Here is a 14,934-nt window from a genome sequence, read left to right as displayed (position 1 = left end):
CTAACTCTGCGTGTAAATTCGGGTGTGCACTTATCCGTTTTATAACCGCTAAACATTCTGTATTATTAAGGAATATACGTAGGTTATTCTTAGCTAGAGCTAATTTCTAACCATGCAAAAAACAAGCTCGCAAAAGCGGCCAATTTTGATGCGGTTTATTTCTTTTTCAAATGTTTGTTTATTTAAGTTTACGAATATGGTTATCGCCATCATCTCACTACCGTGTAATTCTCATGTAATGTACGCATCAAAAGTGCCACCTATTGACCTACTTGAATAAAGATATTGACTTTGACTTTAATGCGGTTTATTTTTTATTCCAGTGCAAGTAAGCCCTTGTCTGTCCACATTACGTATACAAACCTAACAGTCTCATCGGGTGGTACGTGGTTATGCAATTTAAGAGGCATGCTAAGTGCCATGTTATATTATAGGTACCTACCATGTTTCTAATAGACATGAGGACAGCAAAAAGGAATCGCTAAAGTATTGTATTTATCTAATGATTCATGAAAGACGTATTTTTATTTATATTCAAACTGAGATAAAACTGCAAATCTAGCGTTCCGCCATGATCGTCTTTCAAAATTACGACGTCAAGTCTATATACCTACAAATGATTTTGTATCATTTGAACTTTGAATATCTCTGCGTATGTCAAGTTCTTTGTACTACTACACTTCCGGGGGATCGTATAGTTGACCCCCAAAATATGGAGGGTAGAGGTAAGGAGAGTCATCTTATATGGGAGAAAAGTTGAAAAAGTGTCCAGTTGTATGCGCTAAATAACAGTTCAAAAATCCTCCACAATGGCGCTGGTGGATGCACAGGGTATGGTATGAATGTAGCAATCGTAGATGAATTGAAGTATGCCGAGTTAAAAAATTTCATGTCATTATCGACTAAAGTAGTTAATTATTGAGAATTTCAACAACTTACGTTGTACAAAATATTGTGGTAAATATAACCTTACTTCCTTGTTTATTTTTCAAGCCTACTCTAACAATATTTGGTTTGGCGCTTCTTTTAAGAGTTACCTTGATGCAAATGTGGCGCCATTCTAATTTAATACATTTTGACGACACTTTTTCATATACACAGATGATCCTCCTTACCTCTACCCTCCATACCCCAAAAGTAAAGTCGAAGTCCTGCTCCGCCGACATCCCACTGAATTTAATTACCGCTATATATAACCTACCATTTCACTTTTTATCTAGATAACTAAGGAATAAACAATATTATGAGAACACCAAATTTATTTCACAGATAAAAAATGGTTTGCACTTTAGAAATCAGCCCTAACCAATGATTTGATATTGATATTGATGATGAGCAAATTACCTGCTAAGCAAAATTGCTAGTATGTTTATAAAAGTGTTATCAAATCTGGCGTCCGTATGTTTATTTAAAATAAAAAATGGATCTTTGTTCAGACTGGCCGAAATGATGCATACCTAATCAATAAAAGTTGGAGTGGGAACTCAAAATGACAGAAATCCAGATCAAAAGGATATTAAAAAAAATGTCAGGAATGAACGAAAGAAGACTGAAGAGAAGGATTCAAGTTAATTAAGTTTAAATAGTTTATAGGATGTTTCTTGTTGGGATGTACTAAGTTATCTTTTAACTAGAGATTATCTCTGCCGCCAAGCTGCATAGCTGTATTCTGGCTGAAAGGGCCACACTCTTTCAGCCTTTTTTACCGTTGTAATTAGAGGCATATGAGGCGGCACAGCGCCTTAAGTTAATGGACACTGGGCGGCATTGTGGAGGACATGTTCTTTGCATGCCCTGCGAATTGTTGCTCTGTTTATAGGCTTTTTTTTTACCATAAGTTGGCCCATTTGCTTGATGCATCGCATTGTATGGTAGGTACTTGCTAATTTGGTTGTTACGGGGAGTACCTGTGTCGGATTGGTCGTAAGTAGTAAGTCGTGACACAAAAATGTCACCATTTGCGGAGGAGACTGGGATACCGCGTAACATACACTCGCGAAGAGTGCCCTGCTTGGTACCAGGAGCGCCATCTACTGATCAGCCACATTGGAGTCTTTCATCTGCAGCAATACTTGCGGAGGATAGAGCGTGGAAGGCGGTAGTCTCCTGCGAAACTGTACTAGTCAGAAAGAGGCTGCTGAGCGAGATCGAGAGCGAGCCAATCCTGCTCGGAGAAGACAGCGCCCGAGAGCTGGTGCTAACCACGCTCATCCACCTCAAAAGTCCCAGACGAAGAGACATCAGGGTCGAGAACGGTCTGACGGGGACTAGCAGTCACGTGATCACCTCTACTTACGGCCCTGGGAAGACACGAAGAGACAAGGTGTTGCCTTACCTCAAAGTGACGTAATTACATAAAGTCGGGAATCATAAATCTTCCCGGGACGAGCTACAAGCGTTGTGCAAGGGAGGCACCGGTGCGTTCCTAGGAGATCCCGGAGCCTCCCAATATGTACTGAGGCTGGCTACCGAGGGGGTTTTAGTTGGTAGAAATCCCACATAGCCCAAATTCTCCCGCAGAGAATCGGGTATCTTTTAAGAAGATAGCAAGTACCATTTTTAACAAAAAAAAAGGTACAAATTAGTAAATTAGCAAGTACCTTTTTTTTTTGTTATATTTATAAGATTCGTGGAAAAAGCGAACTACAAAGGCAAACTAAGTCTAATTACATGGCTTCAAACATACAAGAGTAGACTGGACTGAAGATTATCCATTTGATTTTTTTATTAACTTCGGACGTTAAGTGACATGAGGTAGGTAAGTACTTACTTTGGAATTATTGGCGTTATAAAACAATATTATTTCCATCATAAATTTTATTATGATAACCCAGAAGTTCATGATGTTGATAACAAGTATATCTTAATGCAATATTTAATAAACATATTATTAATAAACACACCTCTATCGACTTAATACTTAGCTATTTATGCAACGGTAATATACATACAATGATTAATTACGTACATTGCTTACATCCATAAATGTATCTGTATACGAGACGTACTAAACGTGCATAAATGACACTTGATTCCTGTATAGGAGACGTACTGAACTTGCATAAAAGATATTTGCGACCTATATACAAGATGTAATAAACTTGCATATAAGACACTTGCCATCTGTATACGAGACGTACTAAACTTGCATAAATGACACTTGATTCCTGTATAGGAGACGTACTGAACTTGCGTAAAAGACACTTGCAGCCTGTATACGAGACGAACTAAACCTGCATAAAAGATTTTTGCGACCTATATACAAGATGTAATAAACTTGCATATAAGGCACTTGCCATCTGTATACGAGACGTACTGAACTTGCGTAAAAGACACTAGTAAAGGTTTCAATGCAGAGTTATTCAACCAAGTACCGAGACACTTGCGTGCTGTATACGAGTTGTATTAAACTTGCATTAAAGATACTCGCTTCCTGTATAGAAGACGTACTCAACTTGCATCAAAGACACTTGCAACCTGTATACGACAGGTACTAAACTTGCATAAACGACACTTTCTACCTGTATAGAAGACGTACTCAATTTGCATAAAATACTCTCGCGTAATGTATACAAGACGTACTAAGCTTGAATAAAAGCACGAACGACCTGTATACGACACATACTGAACTTGCATAAAAGACACTTGCGACCTGAATACGAGACGTACCTACTAAACTTGCTTAATACACTTGCGACTAGTATACAAGACGTACATAACTTGCATAACAGACAATAATTCTGACCTGTATAAGAAAAGTACTAAATATGCATAAACGAAAAATGTTTCCTGTATACAAGACGTACCTACTAAACTTGCGTAAAAGACACTTGAAACCGTGTATGTAGAAATTTGTTTGGCATCTATAAGATGAAAACTTGAACCGATTTACTAGGCCGAGTACTCGGTTTGTCGACAATGAAACCGACCCTTCGAGTAAGTATCAATTTTATTAATTTTAAAACGCACAATAAAAAATCATGTTGGTTCCAAAATTTGTAAATGAATTTTAAATTTATAAAACTCAACGGCGATTGAATGCCTAGTCGATAGCAAGCTGATCCTAATCCTTCGATAAATTTATTACATAAGTGCCTATTACAGTATTACTGATATGTAGGAGCAAAACAGTAAAGGTCATAAATTATTGCAACGAATATATCTTTATGCATTATATAATTATTGTGTTGGAGGAAATAGAAACATATAAATAAACCGATAAGATGTTCTATCGCCTTATAATAGTATTAGATCGGGATCGCTAATATTATGTCGTGCGATTTGAAAAATAAAGTGGTTTTAATCACCGGCGGATCGATTGGTATAGGAGAACAAGTGATAGAGATCTTGCTGAAAGAAAATGTGAAGGTTTGTTTTTACTAATAACCTCAGTAGCACAAAGAGTAAATAATAATTTTTATTTCAAGCATCTAGGCTCATAATTTTTGTTATTAAAAATCACTTCAAAATACATTATTTCTTTATGACTATAAGTTAATTAAAAAAAAAAAAAAAAAATATTTTAATATGTGAATCACTGCCGCTTAATTTGAAGTAATTAAAAATTACATTATACAGATTCTGCTGCTGTTCGCGGAGTATAGCAAATTAAGCTTAATTTTCATAATATATATAATATGGATTTTCGCAAAGTAACGCCTACTCCAATCAATCACTGACGCTCCAATCAATTTGAAATGGCACCTTGAAATGGCAATTTGAAATGGCACACAATGGAACATCTTCAGGATGTTGTTGGTGCTCCCCCGCAACCTTCAACTTAAAAGTTAAACTATAAGCTTTTTTGTATTCTCTAGCTATCATTTTCATCAAATAGTTAATCCATGGACGTTACTGCTAGACTTAAGAAACGTTTTTAGGGATTAAATAATTAAATGAAAACACTTTTATTGTACACCACATAAACATATAGTAAAATTATAAATAAAAATTTAACAAAAAGTATACAATTTGGTTAAGTTTCATTTGAAGTTATAAGTTTCATTGTGAAATTAAAAAAAAACGTTTCAGCACGTAGCGAACTTAGATGTAGCGGAAGACACTGGTATCGCTTCACAAAACAAATTGAACAAGAAATATGGCATGAAAAAGGTGAAATTCTTTAAATGCGATGTTACAAACGATTCGCAACTGTTTGGTGCTTACGATGCGGTTATAAAGGAACACGGGTCTATTGATATAGTCATAAACAACGCTGGTATCATGAACGATGCCAAAGATAAATACAAGAAGGAAATTGAAGTTAATATCGTAAGTACAAAGAAGAAATAAATATTTCTTAAATTTATATTATATATTAGCTGTCCCGGTGAACTTCGTACCGCGGATTTTTTTTTGTTTTATGAATGTTATATTGTAATACTTATTATCCTATTCCGGTCTGAAAAGAATCCAAAAAAACAAATATAATAAAAATTTGTCCAGCCGTTCTTGAGTTATAAATGGTGTATCTAACTAACTCAACTTTCTTTTATATATATGTATATAGATTTATCATATTATACCTACACAATAAAGCATTTATTTATTTATTTCAATAACTATATTGCATCATCATCACATCAACCTATTACCGGCCCACTGCAGGACACGGGTCTCCTCCCACAATGAGAAGGGGTAAGGGTGTCAGCCACCACGCTTGCCCAGTGTGGATTGGTGGACTTTGAGAACATTATGGAGAACTCTTAGTCATGCAGGTTTCCTTACGATGTTTTCCTTCATCGTTGAAACAAGTGATATTTTAAATACTTAAAACGCACATAACTTAGAAAAGTTAGCGGTGCGTGCTGGGATTCGAACTCTGCCCCCCGAAAGTGAAGTGGAGCTCCTACCCACTGGGCTATCACCGCATCGTGTTTAGTCTTCTGCCCATGCTAGCCGTGGTGAGAAAATTCAGAAATAATAAATTTCCAAATTGTCCGGGGCAGGCAATTCCCGGCAGAGCAATTTGGGCCACTTATACAAAATGAGAAAATATCTCCTTGTCAGCGTGAATGTTTTAAGTTTTTATTTTGATTCAACAAGTCAGGCGAGCAAAGTGTTATAATTAGTAGTTTTATAATTTTGTCTGATCTCGTATGGAGGCTCTTACTTAGGCCGTGTCTAGTTACCACCCTACTGACTAATACGTGCCGCCAAGCAATAAAGCGTTCCTGTGCGATGTTACCTACGTGGAAACTACAACAGGTTAGCCCGCTACTATCTTAGATTGCACTACTCCAACTCGTAGGTGAGATTGCAATCAAGGGCTAACTTGTGGTAAAAAAAAAAACTTCTATAATTTTGCAGACTGCACTCACTACAAGCACACTAAAAGCCCTAGAATTGATGCGAAAGGACGAAGGTGGTAAAGGCGGTGTTATAATGAATATGTCTTCAATAGCCGCGCTGTACATAGACCCACTTCTGCCCATCTATTTTGGCACGAAGAGTTATGTTCTACAATTCAGCAGTTGCCTTGGCGTAAGTAAAAAATATACATTTAAATCTTTAAAACTCCCAACTTTCAATGTAGTGTACATTACTATACTAGTTTAGCTCTTTCGTAGGCACGCAGCGCAAGTTCTCAAACTTGGAGTAAGTAAAAAAATTGTACCTAAATTAAAAATTTAAAAACTCCCGACTTTCAATGTAGTGTACATTATTCTACTAGTCCCTTTCAATCAACACAAAGTCGTTTTTTCGTTGGGTTTTAACAATTGGTTTGTTTATTTATTTTACATCTTGTTAGTACCTCAGGGCCACTTACACTAACAAGATAGAACTACATAATTTAGGGATAACTATAAGACAAATGAATGAAAGATGACATTAAACATTATTAAAACATGATATTAATATAGTGTACTATAGCAGTACTCAGCGAATATTGAACTAAAGGTCATTCAAGATTCTCAGATCTCATCAACAATTCACGGAACAGTGACATGTCCAACCGTCATGGAATAAATCCCATTGAGCGTTGCACTCCAAGAGCGCATTGAATGACCACAATGAACGCGGTATAGATATTAGATGCCATGCTTCGTGCAACAGTGTTACAAGAAGGCACCACGAATAATTTGTTTTTTTCGTGGATGAGGGTTATTGTCTTTTGGGGCACGTATACAACGCAGTCAGATACAACAGCCATATCTAGTCATCAGCTCACACAACCAGGTGACTTTGCAGTGTTGTGTTAGCTTAACTTGCTTTATATTTTTAGTTGCCAGACTATTACAACAGAACAGGAGTTCGAGTTGTAGCAATATGTTTCGGTGCGACCAATACCTCTCTTCTCAGTCAAGCAAAACTGGGACATTTCGACAAGGTTATCGAGAAGAGCATGGTTGATACTATATGCAAGCAACATCAATCCCAAAAGTGAGTTTAACATCATCCGTGATTATTCATCATACTGTTACCAGCTTGCGTATCCTTATGTAGACGGAGCGGTGGACAGCTACGTGGTATAATCATTACTCCATTCTGAGGGCGGTACCCTCCAAGTTCAATCCTCCGGAATGCATGTGTAACTTTTCGGAGTTATGTGGGTTCTTAATTACAGCAATTAAATATCACTTGCTTCAAAGGTTAACGAAAATATCGTGAGTTCAATATAATGTTATCAAAGGCGTTTAAAGTCTACCAATCCGAAATTGGTCAGCGTTTTGGATTACAAAACTACAGTTAGTTTTAGCAAACATATTTTTTTTAGCTGAAACTAACTGTTCCCATTTTTTACAACTTATCATTACTGCTTATTTTGATTAATATGTATTTAAACAACGTGTAAATGAAAACCGAAATAATTCTTGTCAGGCTTTAGTGGTACATTATGTACTGTATCTGAGACTTAGCCGTGAAACCGAAAACCTAATGGGTAGTTTTTGAGTAAACCAAAATTAAAATTTTGCGACTCCTGTCACTTTCTTAGGTACCCGTCGTGTAGCGTAGGTTCTATGCGCGTATCGGTCTTTCATCTTCAATAGTGTTGTCATAAGTAAACACAAAAAATGTTTGGAATTAGTTTGTATGGAAAAATAAATATGCTTATATTTATTTAATTTTTTAATCGTGTGATTCCTTATGAAATATACTTATGCATCTCTCAACATTATTTCGTAATTCGGCTAAACATTGTATACGATTTTTTTCCAGGGTCGAATCTGCAGCTCAGGGGGTGGTTGACGCACTCAAGAGAGGTGAAAGCGGTAGCACATGGCTAGCGATTAACGACAAACCCGTTCGTGACGTCACTGATGTTATAAAGAAAGGCTATGGAGTGCTCAGTAAACTTGTCTTCGAATAAAATAAAATTTAGTTTTGCCAGCAAAAATCCTCTCAAGTTATTACTCAATTTTATCTTGCAAGATTATAAAAAGGAGTAGGTAGGTTATTTACGTATTGCTACATTATTAAGTTTGTATGGTCATCAGGCAACAATCAAAATCGAAAAAAATTTAATTTGAAATGATGCAGGTTATTTATAACATAAGGTATCTACTTGTTTGTTGCAATTTTTCATCTTTGGGATAAGAAAACCGCAGTTAACCTTTGTTGTAACAATTTTTTAAGCCTAAAGTCACATAATTTTGAAGAGCTTTTTGAAAATTATTAAAAATGATTAACAGTATCGTAAAGAGCGTACAGCTCGGACGGCAGAGCAAATCATTTTTCCAAATGAGATCGACAACATCGCATCAGGGTCGATCTTGTAGCATAAGAATCTGTAGTTCAACTTTTTGAAGTCAACAAGTAAAAGGTAAAAATTACTGAGAGTTTTCTTAAAACCTTATCGACATTCTTGGTGAAAATGAAATAAAAGTAGCTTTTTCCTGTGACTTCGTACGTATTAATTTCGATTTTTCAACAGGCCCGCGTTACATTTCCCATGATATAAAGTATCAAGGATGAAAGCTACTTTTAGTCTAAATTCCGTTAACACTGGATTAAGCCAATGTCATAATTTAATTCACAGCTTCACATGTAAATGTGTGCGATAGTTTTAGGTAGTACTATATTTTATTTGCATTATTAATTTTGAAAACTCCGGGAACTCCTGATTTTTCGGGATATAAAGTATCCTATGTCCCTCAGCAGGATGCCAGTTATATATGTGCCAAATTTTATCAAGATTGGTTCAGTAGCAGAGCCGAACATAAGTTACAAACAAACACTCACACTTTTGCATTTTAAATATTAGAATAAAGAACTCTTCAAGATATGGATCAAATATTTGGTTATACCACATAACGACCTAAGAAAGATATATCGTGGTACTTCTTAATTTCAAGGGAAATCATAATATCTACGCAGACGTCGCTTGTACTTTTATTTAGGTTTTAAATCTGTAAGTTTTGTTATCTAAAAAGTATGAAAGATATCACTTACTGACACATTTCATTATCTATATTATATAACAGATATGTATTGTTATTATCAAAATAATTTTTAGATAACTTTTTACAAGTTGTTCAGAAGTTATTCGCAATTTGATTTGAAATGGCGTATAGTTTAAGTGGAAAAGTTGCTTTGGTGACCGGTGGTGCTAGTGGAATTGGTGCAGCTTTAGTGGCATTATTACTAGAAGAAGATGTAAAGGTAATGAGTTAAAGCCAAATAATGTATTAATCAACATGAGAAAGATTATGGGAAAGTCAGTCTTGTACATCACACCTAGTCTTAGGTTAGGCCTTTGGTGCTAAGAAGGGCTGCGACAAATTTGACGAATAGGTTTTTGAAAAAACTGTTGCCGTCGCGCTCAGCCTGTCTTCCCCCGTAGAGTCCGATTTTTTGCAAATTTTAGGAAAGATAACGTTTAGGTTTCTCTTTCATTCTTTCATTTTTTATTCATATTTGTCATTGAGTTCTCTGAACATGGCGAAAAGGTGATTTATTAGTAATTTTAGAGACAGAGCTAAAATATCACTTGCTTCAACGGTTCGGAAATGTATCTGTAATCTGCATGCCTGAGAGTTCACCATAATGTTCTGAAAGGTTCGTGGAGTCCACAATCTGTACTGGGCCAGCGTAATGGACTACGGCTTTAACCCCTTCTCGTTGTGGGAGGAGACCCGTGCCCTATAGTGGGTCAGTAATGGGTTGACATGATGATTTATTTGCATTTATATGACTGTGAAATATATTGTTTATTTTTAAAGCATGTAGCTGTATTGGATGTAGCTGAAGAAGCAGGGATTGCTTTACAAAATGAGTTAAACATAAAGTACAATGGAAATAAAGTATCTTTCATAAAATGTGACGTCACTGATAAATAAATGTTATTAGAGGCATTTAAAATAATAAAAGAAAATAATGGATATATCGATGTTGTTGTGAATAGTGCTGGCATTTTAGACGATACTCCAGAGTCATATGAGATGGCAATAAATATTAACGCGGTATGTATCAAAATTTCTTAGGAACAAAGTTTGATCGGAAATAGTTAACGAACCTTGACAAACCATTTACCATGAATATATAAATTAAAAATGTAATAAACCCCTGACTTTCAATTTAATGTACATTATTCTAGTCAAGCCTATTAATTTGATACCCGTATTGAGGAAGTTGTAAAATAATTAAGGTATAATACCTTAATTTTTGTAGATCTTTTTATGATGGCGGCCATCTTGGACCGATTTCCATCAAACATAGCTAAGATTACTTCATACAAATTCACCTTTCAAACCAAAAACAAAAAACAACATACAAATGTAAATAATGTATGTGTATGTATGTGTATTTATGTATATATTATTACATTTATTATTTTATTTAATTATCTACGTATTTTTTAGTGTGTGAATCTATGTAATACATACATATACGCAATGTATCTATAGAAATGATTTCCCGTCACTCATTGCCATTATTTCGTTAAGCCTTCGGTAGCCTGGAAGAGATCACTTTTATTGATAAGGCCGCATCTTGCACATAATTATATTTAAGTAAGTGTTCCTGTGTGTGTTTCCTATATTATAATAATAATAACTTTTAATTCAGATAAAAATCCATCCACCACAATAAAAATTATCTTATTTACTATATTATAAACTAAAATTAGCCAAACCTACAAATAATAAATAATTAGGAATCTCCTAACTAAGGTAAGTACCCTCTTGAGCACTTTGTGTGTGAGTGTGTACCAACCCAGTGATCCATAAAGGGATTTTCCCATTTATTTATTTATTTTATGCAATAAATAAATAAATTAAAATCGGTTAATCTTTTCGGGAAATACGATGCCACAGACATAGACACCCGGCCGTTTGACTCCGGGCCCGCGGGTTAAAAAAATTGCACTTTATACGTTAATTCAGTGAAGTTTTATTTTCTTTGTAACATCATTATGTATCTGTCTCAGTGGAAACCCATAGTAGAGAAGAACGTAGTGAAATAATAGCGTAGCCAAATAATAATATAGATAGATAGATACATCTTTATTTGTATAATAAACACGTTTACACGATTATGAAGTCACAGTGTATTGCCATTAGCTAGCGTGCAAAGATTACAAATCATTGATTGCAATTAACACATAGAATAAATTTAAAAAAAAACATGCAGTTTTAATACATACAACAATTCAATAGCGTTATTAAAAAATAGTGCAAAAAATTAATAAGAGAATTCAGAAATATTAAATTGATAATTCCTGTTAAATGTCAAAATGAAATACAAATTAGTTCCGCTCAGATGAATTAAACTTAAAACTCAATTTCTTAATTGATTTAATTTAATTTTTAATTAATTTATTTTTGACATATATCTTTCCAAATTTATTTTAATTGCATTTAATTTAATTTTGTGAACTGTTTATTTATGTACAATGTTAAATTTTTATGAGTAAAGCCTGAAATAAATGATTATTATTATTAGTAATTAGAAATTAATCATATACCTATATGTAAAGTCAACCCTTTTAGCCAACGGGAGTTTTTTATATATAAGGCTGAGCAGCTACCAATTTTATCAGTATGAAAAGCTGAAATAGGTATCAAGTCCGATTCCCGGTACGCATTTCTAACTTTTCAGTTTTAAGCGATTAAATATAATTTTTTTTAACTGATACCTACATTGTACATGATAAATACACAACCATTTGCAAAAACTGCATTAAAGCTGCTGCAAGCGGTAACAGCTGTTCTAATTTTTTTTTTTATTTCAGACATCTCTTATTACAAGTTCATTACATGCATGGAACATTATGCATAAAGAGAAAGATGGATTAGGTGGTACCATCATCAACTTCAGCTCAGTTGCAGCTATATCTAAACTTTTATACGTTCCAGTTTACAGTGCTACCAAAAGCGCTGTATTAAAATTCAGTACCTCCTTAGGTGTAAGTGAAAATGCTGTTTAGGCTTATTATATCGGTCAATAAAGACGACTATTATTTATTTTCTCTAACTCATATTTAAGTATTTATGGTATGCTAAAGTATATATTAGTTTGTTTTCAATTATTGTTTTGTTTATAATCAATAGTATTGTCGTATGTGTGTGTATTTTTTGCTTACTTCTTTATTTTAGGTAAATTTAGATGCTTGTGTGCAATAAAAAATTTCTTCTTCTTCTTCTTCTAGATCTAATACATTCATTATAATTAGATGTCAAATGCGAAGTATCCGCAAGAGTCTGTTAGTCGAAGAGTTAGTTAAAGATAATGCATTAAACTTACGACATAAACCGGAGACTAAATTCACAACGCTCGTTTCAAAATATATACCTTTATCGCTTCAGGTATTTAAAGTAGATAAATTGTGTCCTACGAATTAAGTAATAATGATATTAGTTTCCAAGCAAGGGTCGTAATATTTATCTAAAACATTCCCGGAACATAACGTACATCCACAGTAAATATATAATCTAGTATTTACTGTGGTACAGGTGGTGAGCGGATGTAATCGGGGATATAATTTTTATCTCCCGCCCGTGCTAGCCCTGCAGGGCGAATATAACAAATTTTTGACGCAGTGGCGGACATCCGATTTTGTTTTTCCCATGTTTATAATAGGAATGCATAAATAGCTGGCTTTGGCCGTGGCTAGCTATACTTAAAGAAACTAAACGCGGGTGAAACCGCAGGCACAGCTAGTACATTCATGTTAATGTTTCAGGATAACATACATTATTCAAAAAGTGGAGTTCGGGTGATAACAATGTGTTTTGGCGTGACTGATACGCCTATAATTAGAAACACAGCGAAAGTTTTTGATAAGAGTCTTACAGCACAAAGCCTAGATAAGTTCAAGTTACAAAGGTAAGGAATATATAATACGTTTGTAGCTTACACTTCATCATCATCAGTATGTTGGTTGGAATAGGACTCTCTTAGCAGTTGCCATGCTGGTCAGATCCCCTATTTTCTTCTGGATACAATGACTCTAGACACTGGCGCAATAATAAGTCAGCGCTTCTAGAGCTATGCTTTCTTAAATCTAAGTCTCTTGTAAACATGCAGCTACCATTTATTTTTGTAGAAAAGCTTTACTAGAAGACCCGTCAACCACGCCACTTCTGACCAGAACACAGTTGACAGTATTGCAACTTGAAATAACCATGGCGGTTATAGGTACTTAGCCGGACGAGCTCTATCAATAAAGCTCTACTACTACTACTACTTGTCTATGACAAAACACACGTCGCCATTTAGCCCCAAAGTAAGCGTAGCTTGTGGTTTGGGTTAGTACCTAAACACCAAGCATATACAAGATGACTGAATATTTTTCTGAACAATAAACATAAATACCTTTAACATAGAGATAAACACGCAAACACTGAAAAACATTCATGTTCATCACACAAACATTTTCCAGTTGTGGGAATCCAACCTACGGCCTTGAACTTGGAAAGCAGGGTTGCTGCCCACTGCGCCCATCGGCTGGCCAATTATTACATATACAACGTGTATCGGAATTATTAAATACTGTTGAAGGGTGCATAAGTATATTTCATAAGGAATCACCCTGTAGAACTAATAAATCAATAGAAGCATATTTATTTTTCCTTATGAGTTGACAACCCTAGTGACGATACAAGACCGAAACGTGCATAGCACCTACGCTACGCGACGCGTACCTAATAAAGTGACAGGAGTCACATGATTTTACTTTTGCATGTGATGTTAGGGCTGTATCTGATTTATTTCAGTAAAACCTATGGTAGGTAATCGTTTACTCAAAAACTATTGGCGTTTCGGTTTCACAGATAAGTCTCAGAGACAGTAATTAATGTTCCTTTAAACCCTTTGAAGTATTATTTCGGTTTTCATTTACACGTTGTATACTGTCGTTGCAAATGCGTTGTATTTTCAGCCCTAAATCAGCAGCTAAAGCAGTCATAGAAGCGTACAAGCAAGGCGCAAGCGGCAGCGTCTGGATATCTACAAGTGACAAACCGGCCTTCAATATTACCAATGTTCATAATAAAAGCATTGAGTTATTTAATGATTATGTTTACAACTAAAGGGCTGTAATTTACGGATTGTTGTCTATCACTGCATATAATTAGACAATCATCCGTAATCCATTCCATCCATTTTGTATTGTTAACAACATACGTCATACCTACCTATGTTTTTTCAGTGTTTTCGTTTTATTGTTTATGTTTTTTGCAAGAAACTTTTTTTGGCAGAAAACGAAAATAACTGAAACCCAATACATTATTTTATGTGTCCGTTATAATTGTGTAACTTTGATATTACAGCATTCATTATTGAGATGTGATTGAACTAAAATACATTTCAAAACTAATAGAACACGAGTAGTTACTTCAACTACTTAATAAAGAAGTAAAATAGAAGTACTTAAGTCTTTGCAATAATTAATCTTTTGTATTGTTAATGTTGTTAAGTGTCCGTTATAATTGTGTAACTTTGATATTGCTAAAGCATTCATTATTGAGATGTGATTGAACTCAAATTCATTTA

The 14,934-nt window shown here is 34.8% G+C and overlaps 2 protein-coding genes across 4 annotated transcripts; both read left to right on the top strand.

Annotated features, from left to right (window-relative positions):
* Positions 1-4,255: 4,255 nt before the first annotated feature.
* On the top strand, positions 4,256-8,774 carry LOC120624551 (15-hydroxyprostaglandin dehydrogenase [NAD(+)]-like). Its single transcript, XM_039891178.1, has 5 exons — positions 4,256-4,368; positions 5,032-5,271; positions 6,310-6,483; positions 7,226-7,383; positions 8,161-8,774. The coding sequence occupies exons 1-5, from the start codon at positions 4,270-4,272 to the stop codon at positions 8,309-8,311; spliced, it is 822 nt and encodes a 273-aa protein (XP_039747112.1). The 5' UTR covers positions 4,256-4,269; the 3' UTR covers positions 8,312-8,774.
* A 1,345-nt stretch (positions 8,775-10,119) lies between these two features.
* LOC120624553 (alcohol dehydrogenase 1-like) lies at positions 10,120-14,918 on the top strand. 3 transcript variants are annotated; one of them, XM_039891180.1, is made up of 4 exons: positions 10,120-10,403; positions 12,173-12,346; positions 13,124-13,266; positions 14,321-14,918. In XM_039891180.1, the coding sequence occupies exons 1-4, from the start codon at positions 10,281-10,283 to the stop codon at positions 14,469-14,471; spliced, it is 591 nt and encodes a 196-aa protein (XP_039747114.1). In that variant the 5' UTR covers positions 10,120-10,280; the 3' UTR covers positions 14,472-14,918. The 3 variants fall into 3 exon arrangements, with proteins under 3 accessions (XP_039747114.1, XP_039747115.1, XP_039747116.1); XM_039891181.1 differs by lacking the exon at positions 10,120-10,403 and adding an exon at positions 10,822-10,952; XM_039891182.1 differs by lacking the exon at positions 10,120-10,403 and adding an exon at positions 12,590-12,746 and having other exon boundaries at positions 12,221-12,346.
* The last annotated feature ends 16 nt before the right edge of the window (positions 14,919-14,934 follow it).

Source organism: Pararge aegeria, chromosome 6 (assembly GCF_905163445.1).
Source record: "Pararge aegeria chromosome 6, ilParAegt1.1, whole genome shotgun sequence".
In the NCBI taxonomy this organism is placed as follows: domain Eukaryota; kingdom Metazoa; phylum Arthropoda; class Insecta; order Lepidoptera; family Nymphalidae; genus Pararge; species Pararge aegeria.
This window is presented reverse-complemented; position numbering and strand designations above follow the sequence as displayed.

Coding starts and splice junctions, on each gene's coding strand:
- LOC120624551 (XM_039891178.1), top strand. CDS start 4,270: ATGTCGTGCGATTTGAAAAATAAAGTGGTTTTAATCACCGGCGGATCG. Junction 5,272..6,309: donor AGGAAATTGAAGTTAATATC/GTAAGTACAAAG, acceptor ATAATTTTGCAG/ACTGCACTCACTACAAGCAC. Junction 6,484..7,225: donor AATTCAGCAGTTGCCTTGGC/GTAAGTAAAAAA, acceptor TTATATTTTTAG/TTGCCAGACTATTACAACAG.
- LOC120624553 (XM_039891180.1), top strand. CDS start 10,281: ATGTTATTAGAGGCATTTAAAATAATAAAAGAAAATAATGGATATATC. Junction 10,404..12,172: donor TGGCAATAAATATTAACGCG/GTATGTATCAAA, acceptor TTTTTATTTCAG/ACATCTCTTATTACAAGTTC. Junction 13,267..14,320: donor GATAAGTTCAAGTTACAAAG/GTAAGGAATATA, acceptor TTGTATTTTCAG/CCCTAAATCAGCAGCTAAAG.